General features: G+C 38.3%; 1 protein-coding gene across 1 annotated transcript in view; it reads right to left on the bottom strand.

The window, feature by feature from the left end:
• OPN5 (opsin 5) overlaps nt 1-10509 on the bottom strand; it is a 42793-nt gene extending 32284 nt beyond the window's left edge. Inside the window, exons 1-3 of the mRNA XM_057302512.2 lie at nt 10380-10509; nt 5929-6048; nt 590-760 (exon numbers count right to left, since the gene is read on the bottom strand). Of these exons, the coding sequence (XP_057158495.2) occupies nt 590-760; nt 5929-6048; nt 10380-10509 (421 nt within the window). The remainder of the gene's footprint in view (nt 1-589; nt 761-5928; nt 6049-10379) is intronic.
• Nucleotides 10510-14457: the final 3948 nt, after the last annotated feature.

The raw sequence follows: 14457 nt of genomic DNA, 5'->3' as shown, positions 1-14457 counted from the left end.
AAACTTATTTTCTGCTGATTCACCAATTCTTGTAATCACTCATCTTTCTACCAACCAACACCACAAAAAAAATATGTTGAGTGATATTTCTACATGTGTGTCCTTTCATGCAGAAACAGCTACATGACTCTAACTTGGAGGTGAACTTTTTGGAATTCCTTATCTCTGAAATCACAGGGAGCGTGAGTCCTAAGGGAGAATCTTAAACAGCTTTTCTTATAATTACACTTCCTAGGTGGGGAATGAGCTAAACATCTTGGACTTAACACCCTTTCGATGCACTTTATTTCTTTTGTTTGCATGGGAAACATGATGGAAGCTTACACACTATACAAGAAAATGATATTTTTTAAAGCATTATAACCAAACACCAGACATTACTATAAAATATGTATTAAAAGAAATCTACTTTGACATAGGTTAAAATCCTTAAACATGTCAGAACAAGATGATAGGCTATAAATAGAAATATTCTTGATCTCTGAGGTTATTCATAATCTTTGTTTATTACCTGCGTAAAATATGTACAGTTCTAACACTCAATCCACCTAGCTTTAACTGTCAGGGAATGAGAAACCTGCCAACTTACCATAAGATAAATAGCAGATTTTCAAATATCGATCCAGGCTGACAGCAGTCATGGTGATAAGGCTTCCACAGCCAAAGAAAAATCCAGCCCATCCATACCAGCGGCAGCCGATCCAGCCAAACACCCAGCGGTGACAAAAGCAAGAGATGATGGTGAACGGCTTGCCTACAACTAGAGCACCAAGTGACTTGTCAACAGAGGTTCCTCTGGTTACTATTTCCCCACCTACCTCAACTCACCTGAACCTCCGCCCCTAAAGCACGGGGACACATGTGAACGCACACACACACCCTTGATTACACAGATTTCCTAGATTAATAAAAGTCCAGCAGTTATCTATGAATAAACTCAGTTTGAAGCTACCCAGAGAGGACTTTCAGTCATCCCAATAGCCAAAGACAGTGAAAGGATATAGAAGGAAAACTTTAAAGTAATTATTACTTTTGAAAAAACTGTCTCAAAGAGACCTGGCTTCAGGAATTACAGACATGATACTAGTAGCCAGTGACAACGATCTGGTCACTTTTAACATTTTGTTGCAGTCTTTCATTCGAAGGCTTAGAGAAAGGGGAAATGAATAAAATCTCTGAGAGAAAAATACCCTCTTCAAGCACAAATTTCTATTCTAGAGAAGTTCTTTCTCACACTAGTCTGTTAAGATTTTTTTTTTTTTTACCAGAAATAGATGTTAAGTTTTATTAAATGCTTTTTCGGCATCTACTGAGGTGATCATAACATTTTTTCTCATTGAATCAGTTAATGCTGGTTATTAATAGATTTGTTTTTGAAACGTACTTACATTCCTGGGACCAATGCAACTTTTCTTAATAATAAAACTTCCAGAAAATTGTCTCAATGAATAGAGGAAAGAAGAGATGGAGAAAGAGAAAATGAAGAAAAAGAGGAAAAAGACAAAAATAATATGCAAAACAGTGATTTCCTTCCACCTCATCCTCCTCCAAGTGGGGCCTTTTAGAACCTGTATAAGGCATGAGATTCCTTATAATGAAAAGGGGAATTTGGTTTTTTTCTTTCTTTTGGAAGCTGCATCCTTCTAGGAGGAATATGGTTTCTAACACCGCAAGATAACCTTGTACATTAGGAGTTAAGTGTCTATGAAAGGGTTTGGGAGGGGAAAGAGAGAGGTTATATATCAGAGAAAGCCTTAATTAGAGAAGCAGTGAACTAGCTACTGTGAATATAGAAAAGGAGAAGGTTTAATAGCACTCTGGAGAATAAAGATTATAAAGAGCACTGGAGAAAGAAAGTGCGAGTTTCAAACACATTTTAAAGAATGATGTAGACAACTTTCTCTGAAATGTGAATTTGTCCTTTTATTTATTTAAAAAATAGAACATATTTAGTCTTTTACTATTTCCTTGTTACTATCAATGAATAAAAAGTCCTTAAGAAACCCCAGAAAGTTGAGTATTCACAGGGAAGCAATAGGATGGGGGAGATGAAGGAGGGAGGATAATTATATAGCCCAGCAATTTTCATGTGTTCATGCCTAGACCAGAGAGGATTCATGGAGCTCCTCTATGAGAGAGAGACACAGAGAGAGAGAAAGAGAGAGAGAGTGTCCCCTGAAGGGGAAGTAGGTAGGTCATTTAGGGAAAGAAATATTAAGCAACCAAGGTTCCATGTTCCACCTTCTGTCAATCAGGGAAGATAATTTTTTTCACCTGTTTTATATATTCAGCTTCTAAGTCATGCTCTTTTTCAAAGAAAAAAATTCACTGTTTTAAAAAAATTGTTTAGGAATTTTATTTTAAAATCCTTTTTGTTAAGGTTAGAACCAGATTTCCACATTTCCTTCTGTTTCAGTTGTTTCTTTTTTTCTTCTTCTGTTAAGTTATATCTTATTCAAATACGGTATAGCTATTTCAGTAAATGTGAGGTCCAAGCTGTTTACAACCAGATCCAGATTTCTGGGATTTAAACTATTTATTCCTTGACCCTCCATTAGAATTTTTTTTTCACTTTCTAGAAAGCATTCTTCTACTTTTACCTCATAACCTGTAGCCCTCCCTATTCAGTCCTCACCACACCCCCCACAAAAAAAAAAAGTACTGAGGAAGCTCTTCAAACCTCTAACTGATCTACATCACAAAAGAAGGTTCCCTAACCTTAATGTTTTAGGAAAGCTAAGTAACTGACATTCACAGCCTGCAGGTGCTAGCTCCCAGCCCTCCCAGGTGTGTTCCTCTATGGTATACAAAAGTATTCAGGAGTTCCTGTTAGTTCGGTGAATCAACACATATTTACTGAATGCCTTCTGCAATCTAGACACACGTCTCCTCTAGTTGTCTAGATGGTTAGTGCCATCTTTCAGCTTGCTAGACTAGGTGCCCTCATATGACAGCCTCGTAATTCCAATGAGTCCACAAGGAAATGGAGTGTAAAATAACTATTTAGGTTTGTGGGTTTTTTTTCCATTCAACAACAAATTTTTCAATGCCTGGTATGTAAGAAACACAGAGCAAGGTGCTAGAGGACAAAGTGGAGATCAAGACTGACAAGTTTATTTTCTAACAGGTAAAGCAGACAAAAAAAAAACACCTAAATTTGTAATATAAGATGTGGTATGACAGAAAGATAGGTAGTGATTAGTACAATGAAGGAAAATAAAGCAGAGAAAGCAGGTAGACGGAAACTGTTGTTTTACATAAAGACATTAAGGAAGACTTCTCTGAGATGTGACATTTAGGTAGATACCTAAATCAGTGGGAAAGAAGTCAAATAAACTTCTGGAGGGAAAGGATTAGAGGCAGAGGAAACAGCAAACTAAAAGGCTTGAGGTGGGTGTCAGCCAGGTGGATGCTAAAGGCAGCAAAAAGACAAGTGAAAGTGACAAAATGGAGTAAGATTACATCTGTTGTGCCTGGGATCCTGATTAGCAAAAGCGATTTCAGGCTTCCTTCTTCAGTAGAGCTCTGGATTAAACTTTGGGGTGTCATCTAGAATGTCTCTCTCTCTTCCACTTAGTAGAATGTTTCCAGAACCCGGCTGCACGTTAGAATCGCTGGACGGATTGTTTTGCTTTGCTTTGAAATATCAACATTCAGGGTTCCATCCCTCCCCACAAACCTCCCAATATTGTTATTTATCTGGAGTGAGTTCAGGCATTATACATATTTTTACCACCACCACCGCCCCCGCCCCCCAGGTTATCCTAATATAACACGACTTTATCCTAAGAGGTTATCCTAATATAACACATGTATATAATACACACGACTGGGAGCCCTTGATATTTAGTCAACAAGTATTAGTTGCATAGATGCCATACATCTGGCCTCCAGGAGGTGCTTATAATGGAATATAGCTGAGCCAGAAAAAAATAAAGCAGGCAAAGTTTTAACGTTTATTGGAAGGGAAAAAGTATTATAGATGCTCCAAAGTTGAAAAAAATGATCTGGGTTAGTGAAAGCTGTTGTATGAAAGAAAGTGGTTTCTGGTGAATTACTCTGAAGACATAAGCAGAGTAATGAGGTGGTTTGCACCATTCTAGAGCCGACTTGCTTGGCTGAGAGCATATTTCAACGCACCAGGCCAATTAAGGACATTTTTATTCAAGCCTAGTCTAGTTCAGCAATGAGCCTGCTATTATTCACCGATGAAGGATGTAGCTGGAATGACATGTTTCATTCAGGCATGTTACGCTCAATACCAGGTAGAGCACCTTAGGGGCCCGCGAGGCGAGCTGGCCGGGAAAGCTACCGTTCCTGTTGCGACACCGCCATCGCGTGGCAACAGGTAAAAATGGCAGCCATTTTGCAGCCTCACAAATCCCCTGGGGTTCGTCCTGTTTATTTTCACAAAACCAGGCATGTCATGCTCTTCTTAATGTGCATGTGCATTCACCATAAGCGTTCACAATGTTTATGCAGGTCCATACTGAATAAAGCCTTCCCAGATAACCAAGACCATCCAAACTCTGAGTAAGCACACATCTGCTGTGTGCTAAAGAGTGACTCAGAATGCGGAGGATTATTATTGAGCCTTGTTTTTAGAGATCGGCAGAAAAATCCACTTATGAAGAGAGAAACAAATATCGGAAAACTTTTTTTTTTTTAATTAAGGTCTCGCTTTTTCACCCAGGCTGGAGTGCAGTGGTAGTACCATAGCTCACTGCAACCTTGAACTCCTGAACTTGATCAAGTGCCCAGCTATTTTTTATTTGTTTTGTTTAGTTTTACCCAATACCCAGACTTCAAGGATAAATTTGTTTTGTAGAGATGAAGTCCCACTGCATTGCCCAGGCTGATCTTGAACTCTTGGCCTCAAACTTTATACCCATCTCAGCCTCCCAAAGCTTTGGGATTACAGGTGCAAGCCACTGTGCCCAGACACAAAACATTTTTTAAAGGAGGCTTTTGATGGGAAACTACTAACAAGTTTCTAATGGTAAGAGGAGCTGCTTTGTACTGTTCAAACAAACTACCCTACTCTAATGACCTAAAACCATAAGCTAAATAGCAGATGTTGGGATTCAAAGACAGATTAGAGTCCATCTAAGCAACTCTGAAGTTGTATAGAAGAAAGTGAAGAATGATTTATTTAAAATGGTTCATATTTTTTAAATTGAATTATAGTGAAGGAGAAATTTTTTTCCAACTCCTTGCCATGTTATTAGAGAAGTGAAAAAGAAGCCAGTGGTTCTCAATTTTGGCCACACATTAACATACCTGTAGATTCTCATTTTAAATATCCTGATGCCCACGTAACACTGTCAACCACTTAATTCAGAACTTCCCCAGATGATATTTTGTGAGTTGCATTTGAGGACCACTGAACCAGAAGCTTCCTATGCTTGTGATATGTCACTAAGTCATGATTACATATATCATCAGCAGGGCACCTCTTTCCTCTTCCTACATTCACCTCTCAACTGCCTTCAACTGTCTTCAACTGTCATTTACCCTTCGAGATTCCTTTGTTGATGTTTATTTTAATCAGACTTCCATAAGGGTTGAAGAGGTGTAAAGAAGCTTAAAATACTGACCTGGGATTTGCCTCCTGATTTCTGATTTCTGAATCATTTAGCCCACTACACTTTGAGACATCTGAGGTATCACATATTATTTCAAATTGTGCCTTCAGCATCTAACATGCCTGACACACAGAAAAGACTCAATAAATATTAAATGAATAATCTTGTCAGCCGGACAGCACCCCATTGACTTACCACAAAACTCTGAAAGGTGATTTGTGAAGCGAAGAGTGGAAGGAGATGTGAAGGGAAGAGATGTCAGGGGGTGACGTTTGAGACAGTGAGTACTTTAGAATGGGGAGTAGTTTAAACCCACAAAGAAAACACAGCATGGTTGTGTTACCTGAAATCCCCAGATCACAGACTGCTAAATTGATAGTCATTATTTCAGCGGGTCTCAGCTTCTTCTTTCGTCTAGAAGACATGTAAAGGACATATCCATTTCCAAATGTGGACAGAATCCCTACAAGGAAAAATAAAAATTCCAATCGTTAAAACTAAGATTTCGAGTTCACTCAGATATGAAACACTTCTCAACTTCAAAAATGGACACCATAGATTTAGAGGGTAGTGAGAGGACTCTAAATAAAAAAATCTAAATTAAGAAGATGAAATAAAAAGCATGAGTTGTGAGTGACAGGCCAATGGGGCAGGAGTCAGGGATTATAAGACTGAACTTACCCAGAAAAAGGCATCGCTAACTTCCCCGCGAGGCTCAGGAAAGTGTGGGAATCCCAATGGTCAGTTCTTGTCCTGGCCCCCAGGGTGGAGTACTTTCCTCAGCCATTTTTATAGATTATTGGCTTTATAGAACTCCCTCCCTCTGATCAGTAGGGTTAAACCCTTAGCTCTTGATAAATTCTGAAGATGAAGCCAACCAAAGAAGGTGCCTTCAGTATCACTGTCAACTCCTAAGGGAGCACCAGTGTTCAGGAGAGGCAGAGGCCAGGTATGACTGGCATAACTCCCTTCAAGAAAATGGACATCTCCCAGAGACGCCCCAGGACTTCCGCCTCTTTGGGAGACATGGACACTGAGTGTCTGGCAGATAGGACAGCCTTCAGCTGCTACTGGACTAGATATCAAGGGTAAGTGGGTGACAATCGAGAACCTGGGCACTGTCCCTCCCACCAAGGGGAGAGAAAGTGACCCTCAACCCACCGAACCTACCAACAATGCCATAAGTGTGTTCCCACTTTTTCATATCCTTTTATTAATGACTAGTTGCCTTTGGCATTACAATGAAACTGTTCGAAAGTTCTTACAAACCCAGTTTAAATCCAAAAAGACCCAATCCCTACTGACTTTATTTAAGAAAAGAATACACCTACTTCCATAGCTTAACATGTAGAGTAGATTTCTTCAGGAATTCTTGCTTCATAGTGTAGCTGTGTATAAATGAGAATCTGGTACAGCTGCCTTTAGTAGTAAGGAATAAGGAGAGTATTAACAGGAGAAACCCAGAGTTTTCTATTTTAATTTCTACTTCTCCACCACAATTCATTTTGGGGGCAAAGAAAGAAATGTGTGATTCAGCTGATGGTATGAAACCACCAGGAACTAACTGCATTGTGCTCTTAGGAAATTCTGACTCCCTGGAGTCAGTGCTGCTTAATGGTCCATTAAAACCTCTTTAGCTTTCATAAAGCAGAAGAAGAGAAAAATAAAAGAGATTACGGAGTTCCAGAGCAAACCAACTAAAATGAAACAGGTCTCACTCAAGGAAACCGGCTAGGAAAGCAAAATGTGAAAACGTGGCTTGAAAAAGTATAAACTTAATGCCACCTACTTTGTATCCAAAAATAGTAAAAACAAGTATCCATTTTCGTTTGATACACAAGGCTCATTGAAACACCTTTCATCTGTCTACATCTCTTTTGAAAATATTTGTTTTCTTACTTTTCCTTCCTTAAATTTTCTTTACTGACCCTGCTTCATAAGGTTTCACCCAGTGCCCAAAGCATTATCAAAAAATAGTCACCTCTCTATTCATTGCATGTAAATTATTCTAACAAGCAGTATATATATGTTATAGATGAGTGTCAGGAAAAAGCAAATTTATTCTTAATATTACTGAAAAGACAACCAGATTAAGAAGATAAAGACCAAAGTGGGGACACTTTTAGATTATCAAATCCTATATCATTTATGGATACAAAAATATCATATATATTAACTGTTAATAAACTTAGTATTTACAATAATAGTAAAAGTGTGGAAGGTAGAAAATGGGTTTGTAATTTATGTCTCCTGTATTTCAAACTCAGATTTATATTGTTATCTTTCCATTGTCTCTTAAGACTTCTAGTATTTAACAAAGCCCACCAAGAATGTTTATTCCACTTTGGCTCCTTAAAAGCAATCTGGACACACACATCTTGGCCAGGCGCGGTGGCTCACGCCTGTAATCCCAACACTTTGGGAGGCTGAGGTGGGCAAATCACTTGAGGCCAGGAGTTCAATACCAGCTTGGCCAACATGGCGAAACCCCATCTCTACTAAAAAACACAAAAATTAGCCAAGCATGGTGGTGCACACCTGTAGCCCCAGCTACTCAGGAGGTTGAGGCACGAGAATTGCTTGAACTTGGGAGATGGAGGTTGCAGTGAGCCAAGATCGCACCACTGCACTCCAACCTGGGTGACAGAGTGAGTCTCTATGTCCAAAAAAAAAAAGGAATCTTGCAACATCTACACTAGCCTACTCTAGGAGAGTGAAAAGCAGACACACGGCCAAGTCCAAGAAGTGGATCTAGGGTGAGTCCAAACCCCTCCAGTCGACCCCTCTCCTCACCCTGCGTGACTGTTCTCTAACATACCATTGGCTCCACCTCCCAGTGCCCTGATCCTCCTGAAGCTCCCCCTGTCCAGGGACTCTTTTTGAACCTGTTTTTCTGGCTCCATCTCAGCAAACCCACTGGAATATGATTGTGGACTTTCCTTCCAACTCCATGTGTATCAGGTGGAAAATTCTCCTGATTTCCTCACCCTGGTTGCAATGCTCCCTGCAATCCTCCTGCAATCCTCCCTGCTTAAGATTGGGAATGGACTGATAGGCCTCTCTATTTTGTGTTGTCTGGAGAGATTTGTCAGGTTATTGATGTTACTTTTTAATTCATTCCTTGAAAGTGATGGAGCTATGCTAAATTCAATTGATCAAGTTGCTTATTTTTCTGCCTTTTCTGTTAATTGAAAGTACTTAAGTTTAATAAAAATGCAATGTGGATTTTACAGAGATAAGACAGTCTCTGTTCCAGCAGAATGTTTGCCCATTTTATTCTCTGCTCTATTCCCAGCAACTTAAAACAGTGGCAAAGAGTGGGCGCTCAATATATATTTATGTTGAAAAGAGATGGGGACTCATTTATAAGAAACAGAATTTAAACTAGTAAAACACTAACAACAATAAAGACAAAGACCCAGGGAATCACTTTACAGCAGAATTTGGTTGAATCACATGAGTTCCTTTTGCCTCAAGTACTGACCATAGAGGGATATCAAGTATTTTCTAATGAGTTTTGCTACTTTCAGGAGGTTAAATGAAATTCTTAGCCAGTAATAAATAGATGAGAGAGGGAGAAAAAGAGAGAAAGGGAGGAAGGGAAGAAGGGTGGAAGAGAAAGATAGAAACAAAGAGAAAAGAGAGAGAGAGCAAGTTTGACCCAACATCTGAAAAAATTAAAGGCAAACAAACCTAAAGACATAACCCACCTTCACACTGGTCACCCAAATTTAAAACAACAATTTTAAATTTAAGAAAAGTATGGTTTCGTTTCTTAAATTTAAATAGGTGGTTAAATTAAATCCTAACTGTCTAGATTAGTGCTATCCAATATAAATGTAATGTAAGCCAGAAATGCGAGCCACATATGGATTCTAAAATTTTCTGGTAGCCACATTAAACAAAGTAAAAATTTACAAAGTAAAAATTTAATTTATAAATTTAAAATTTACAGTAAATTAATTTTAATAATATATTTTATTTAGCTTAACATACCTAAAATGTTGTATGTTCAACATGTATTTAATTTTTAAAAATTATTAATGAGATATTTTATACCACTTTTTGTTGTACTGAGCCTTCAGTATCTGGTGAGTATTTACACTACAGCAACTTTCAATTTGGAAAAGCCACATGTGGCTACTGAATGAATGAGATCATGCAGTCTAGAAGCAGGTGCACCCTTTGGTCAATTATGCACAAAAATCTTTTGACCCCGGACTTTCTTCCATTTATCACCAACACATTTTTCAACTCTCACCAAAATGGCTTAGCTATTTTGATGCAACTTTACTTTTAGGTGAAGTAAACTCAGTGTTTCTGCCATTACTATAGTACTATAGCACAATAGTACAATTGAGTTTTGCACAGTTGTGAGAACAGGAGACTGACCTAGATTATTTTTAAAGCCCATTCTCAACCTAAAATCTTATGATTATGTCAAAAACATTATTTAAAAAGCACTCTGTTTAAATAAAATATCATTATCATTAATTTTGGTATTCAGAAAGTAAATCTACTCCCAAAGTAACCAAAATGAAATGGATAAATAATTTTGCTGTAAGAGTTCTTGGATTATCAATGGAATTTTATTCCTAATAATAATGATAATAAAGAGTCATTTCTAAGAAACATTTATTGAATGCCATAATGCCATTCCATCTTCTGCCTTTCCCCACTCTTCGCCTCCACTAAACTATCCACTTAAGTATCAGAATCCTTTCACAAAATTAACATATCAGCCCATGAATTTTCTAAATGCAGCCTTTGCACAGAAGAATTAAGGAAGCTTACCAATTATTGTTAGGTAAAAGCCAGCCACTAAATCCGCTTCCCAAGAAAGTTTGGAAGCAAAAGGATCCCCATCTCGAAGGTAATGGGGCAGGCGCTCGTCCTGAGGCAGGGCAGTGTGATTTAACGCCATTCTGTTCTCGAACCACGAGGGATCTGAAAAGCAAACCAGTAGAGATCTCAGCAGACCTGAATAAGCCAGCTTGAACCATTTCATAATCGTGGCTCCTGTTTTAAAACAAAAAGCAAGTTCCCAGGGTCATGCATGATTCTCTAATTAATAACTGGTAAAAATTTTAACATTTTTTTCAATGATCCAATTATGTCATTACTCAGTTATTCGGTTGGCAGATTATCCAAGCCTTCATTTTCTCCTCTGTTTTCTCATGCTACTCTTTGAGCCACTTCTTTTCTCCTTGGGGTGATTAAAAGGTTGAAGGCCAAACTGTGCAATTTACTGTTTCTTAGCAATTTTTGTAAAGGTCTGAGCAGGAAATGATATTGTATGGAGTGTGCACACATACACACACACACACTATATATATATAATTTATATATATAAATTATATATAATATATAAAAAATTTACATATGTATATATATAACTTGTCAGAATATAGTATTTTTTGATTATCCAGATTTCCCAGAAAATCATTTCCATTGTACATTCAATGAGGTTTAGAGTTTTGTAAGGAAAGAAATAGAGCATTCAGTACAAAGGAACATGGACACTTAATTAATTGAAGCTAAGACCTAGGTGATTGTCAAAGTGATCTTGAAATTTGGAGCTATTTAGAAAGGATTCAAGCTGGGTTGTAACTCACAGGCACATCCACAGGAAGATTTGTTTCTCAAGTTTCCTAGAGCAGAAAGCAATTTCATTATTTCTCACCACTGCCCCAAATCCATACTTTCTATTTGCTCATTTATGCTTCTGGATGAAATCTTGAGCATTGAGGAATTTCTCAGATACACAGGTCTTAGTACTGTTTCTTTTGAATTGGAGTTTTAAAAGGTTTACACAGAGTCTTTGATGGGCTTTCTGCAAAAATAAAAGTCACATGATATCCCTCATCCTGAAACTTGGAGTCGTGTGTTGTTCTTCAGATAAAGTATGCTGCTGATGTTAAAACTTCCTTTGGAAGGGTCATTCCTTTGGCATGATTGTTCCTATTTGTTTTGAAAGGGGAAGAAATACTAATGTGGCTGTTTCTCTTTTGAACTTGCCTATTTCAAATGGAACCAACAGATGTCACTGTTCAGCTCTCTAGGCAACAATTTCGGGCATTATATGAGACAGCAAGTGGAACACAGAGCTGTGTGCCCCACAGGCGGTGACAGGGTGATCGGCACATATCTAACCATGTAATTCACCTTCGCAAAAGACATGAATTTAACCCCTTTCTAACTGCCAACTTACAGCTTACAGAGGAAGGCTAGTGACCCTTTCAGTGGCCAGTTGGCTGAAACTACAGTCTCCTACACACAGTTTGAGGACAGTCAGGTGCTAATGTTCATTCCAAATCCTTTTCCCTGAGATGGTTAGAAAGCTGTAGGAGAAATCTTTGGCTGCCAGATGCACCACATCCCAAGACCTACCCCAAGTGAAAGTTTATCTTTACCTTTCAAACTCCTGATTCCCCTTTGACTGCCTCTTGTTCTGGTAAACTCTCTCCTCCCCAAAGATTGCCCCCGCCCAACTGGCTGTCCAGTCCTGTCCTCCACCTTAGCTTCAGCATCATAAGATGAGGGTTGGAGTCCAGCTGTGATACCCACCCTCTGATCTTGAGCAAATCATTTAAACTTTCTGAACTGCAACCACTTCATCTGTAAAATGGGCCGTCTCCTTCTTACCCGTCACTCATGCTTGTTGTAGGAGCAATAGGATATTGGACTCGAAAGCATATTATGAATGGGGGGTCCTGTTTATTTATTATATGCTGAGATGCTTACTTTTCCCAAACTTGCCTATCCATCAAGATATAGCTATTGTATAAGAGATTTCCTCAGGGTCCCATGCTGAATCAATGGATGCTTGTGTGTTAACTCAAGTATTCACTGAACATCTACTATAAACCCAGCATTATGAGGTAGGACAACAGAGGTTTTACCATGTTATCTAGACTTAGGGAGGGTATCTATCATTTTCTGGACAGAGAAAAGATGCAACTAATGGTCAGAAAATATAATAATAATACAAGAATATAAAACAATAAAATGCTGCTTTACTCTGTTTTAGACAATTTTTTTTGAGATAGGGTCTCACTCTGTTGCCCAGGCTGGAGTGCAGCGATGTGATCAGTGCTCACTACATCCTCGACCTCCTAGGCTCAGGTGATCCTCCCAACTTAGCCTCCCGACTAGCTGGGACCATAGCGCACGCCACAACACCTAGCTAATTTTATTATTATTATTATTATTTGTAGAGACAGTATCTCTCTATGGTGCCCAGGCTGATCTCAAACTCCCGTCCTGGGCTCAAGGGCTCCTCCCACTTTAGCCTCCCAAAGTCCTGGGATTACAAGTGTGAGCCACTGAACCTGGCCTAGACAATAATTTTTAAAGCAAGGAAATAATACTATTTTCTGAGGAATTAACTAGATTGTGTGTGTAATATCAAGAATTGTCCTTCTATATCGAGAAGTACCCAGGCCTTGCACAGCCTAAGACTCGATATGTTAATAATGAAAATGATAACATAAAACTTCACTTGAGCCCCCAAGGGGCTTTAATAAACAACGAAAACAGTAGAGAATATTTTCAGTAAGAAAATGACATGAGCCAAGATTTGGAGGAAAAAATGAACATAAAGTGTATAAGGGATGGAAAAAGAGTGGTTCCATGGGAACAGAGTTCATCATGGAGAGAAGTGGTAGCCATCTTGGCTTGGTAAAATGGGATCTTGTCCTGTAGAGCCTTGCCTGCCTGGCAGAAGAGTTGCTTTTGACATATCATATGTGGACTTATTTTTTTTCTGACACTGATCAAAATTAATGCTATTGTTTAAGTTTGGAAATACAGTGTTTGAGAGTTTCTAGTTCTTTTCAAAGACACAACTTAGACACAACTCTTCCTAAGGAACACTGTGAGAAAGAGGCAGAGAATCCTAAATACATGGTTATTTGGGAATTCTTTTTTTTTCCACTCTTCTTTATACATTACAAACTCATTTTTCAACTTCACACTTTACACATATTTTCCCCATATGTAATTTGTGTTCCATTTCTTCTCAGTCTATCCAAATTCCACTTGACCTTCAAGCTTTTATCCAAAGCCTACATCCTTCAGAATATAAAACTGGCTCCTTCAATCACTACTAAAATACTCCTAGGAGAAATTAATCCACTTAATTTACTTAATTCTCCCTCTGGTTTACCTACACATGAGTAAAATAACTTTCAGTTCATAAAGAAATTAGAGGTACCAGTGCATAGTATGGGATCATTATCATTATTTTGTTGAGGTGCTATTTCATCATTGATACAGAATTATACTTTTTGCTGAAAACACACTATAGCAATGCAACCATCATAAATATTTTTGCAGAACACTAACTGTACTACTTGAAATAATAAATGCAACACATAGTCATGACTGTATTTGTTCAGAGATATGTTTTAGAGAGTTTCTTTTTCAGTATTGAATGTGCCTGAATTACCTCATTGTGTAAATAAAATAGTCATTTGTCCATTCCTTCCCTCTTTTACCTCCTGTATTTGAAGATTGCCTACCACCCATAGTAGATAGATGCTGTCCTATCTACCTTCCCAGGTGGTCAGGGCCCTCAACACCACATCCCCCAGTTCCCTGGGATGGCATCCTATGATCAAACCAATAGTTCCCAATCAGCTGCATATCTGAATCTCTTATGTACTTATTTTTTATTTTTTGTATATTGTTATTGTTGTATTTTGTATTGTAGCTATTCTTTAGGTACTGTAGTCTGGGTACAACTTCCAGGGTCTATGATATTATTTCCAAGAGGATCAGTTTGTCGAATTTTGTAACCATGGAAGCTTGCCTTTCTTGCACAATATTTCATGGCACTATTGCTTGGGAAACAACATATGGGGGTTGGAGG

The sequence above is a fragment of the Pan paniscus genome, chromosome 5 (genome assembly GCF_029289425.2).
Source record: "Pan paniscus chromosome 5, NHGRI_mPanPan1-v2.0_pri, whole genome shotgun sequence".
In the NCBI taxonomy this organism is placed as follows: Eukaryota; Metazoa; Chordata; class Mammalia; order Primates; family Hominidae; genus Pan; species Pan paniscus.
Note: the sequence above shows the minus strand (reverse complement) of the source record. Positions and strands in the feature narration are given on the sequence as shown.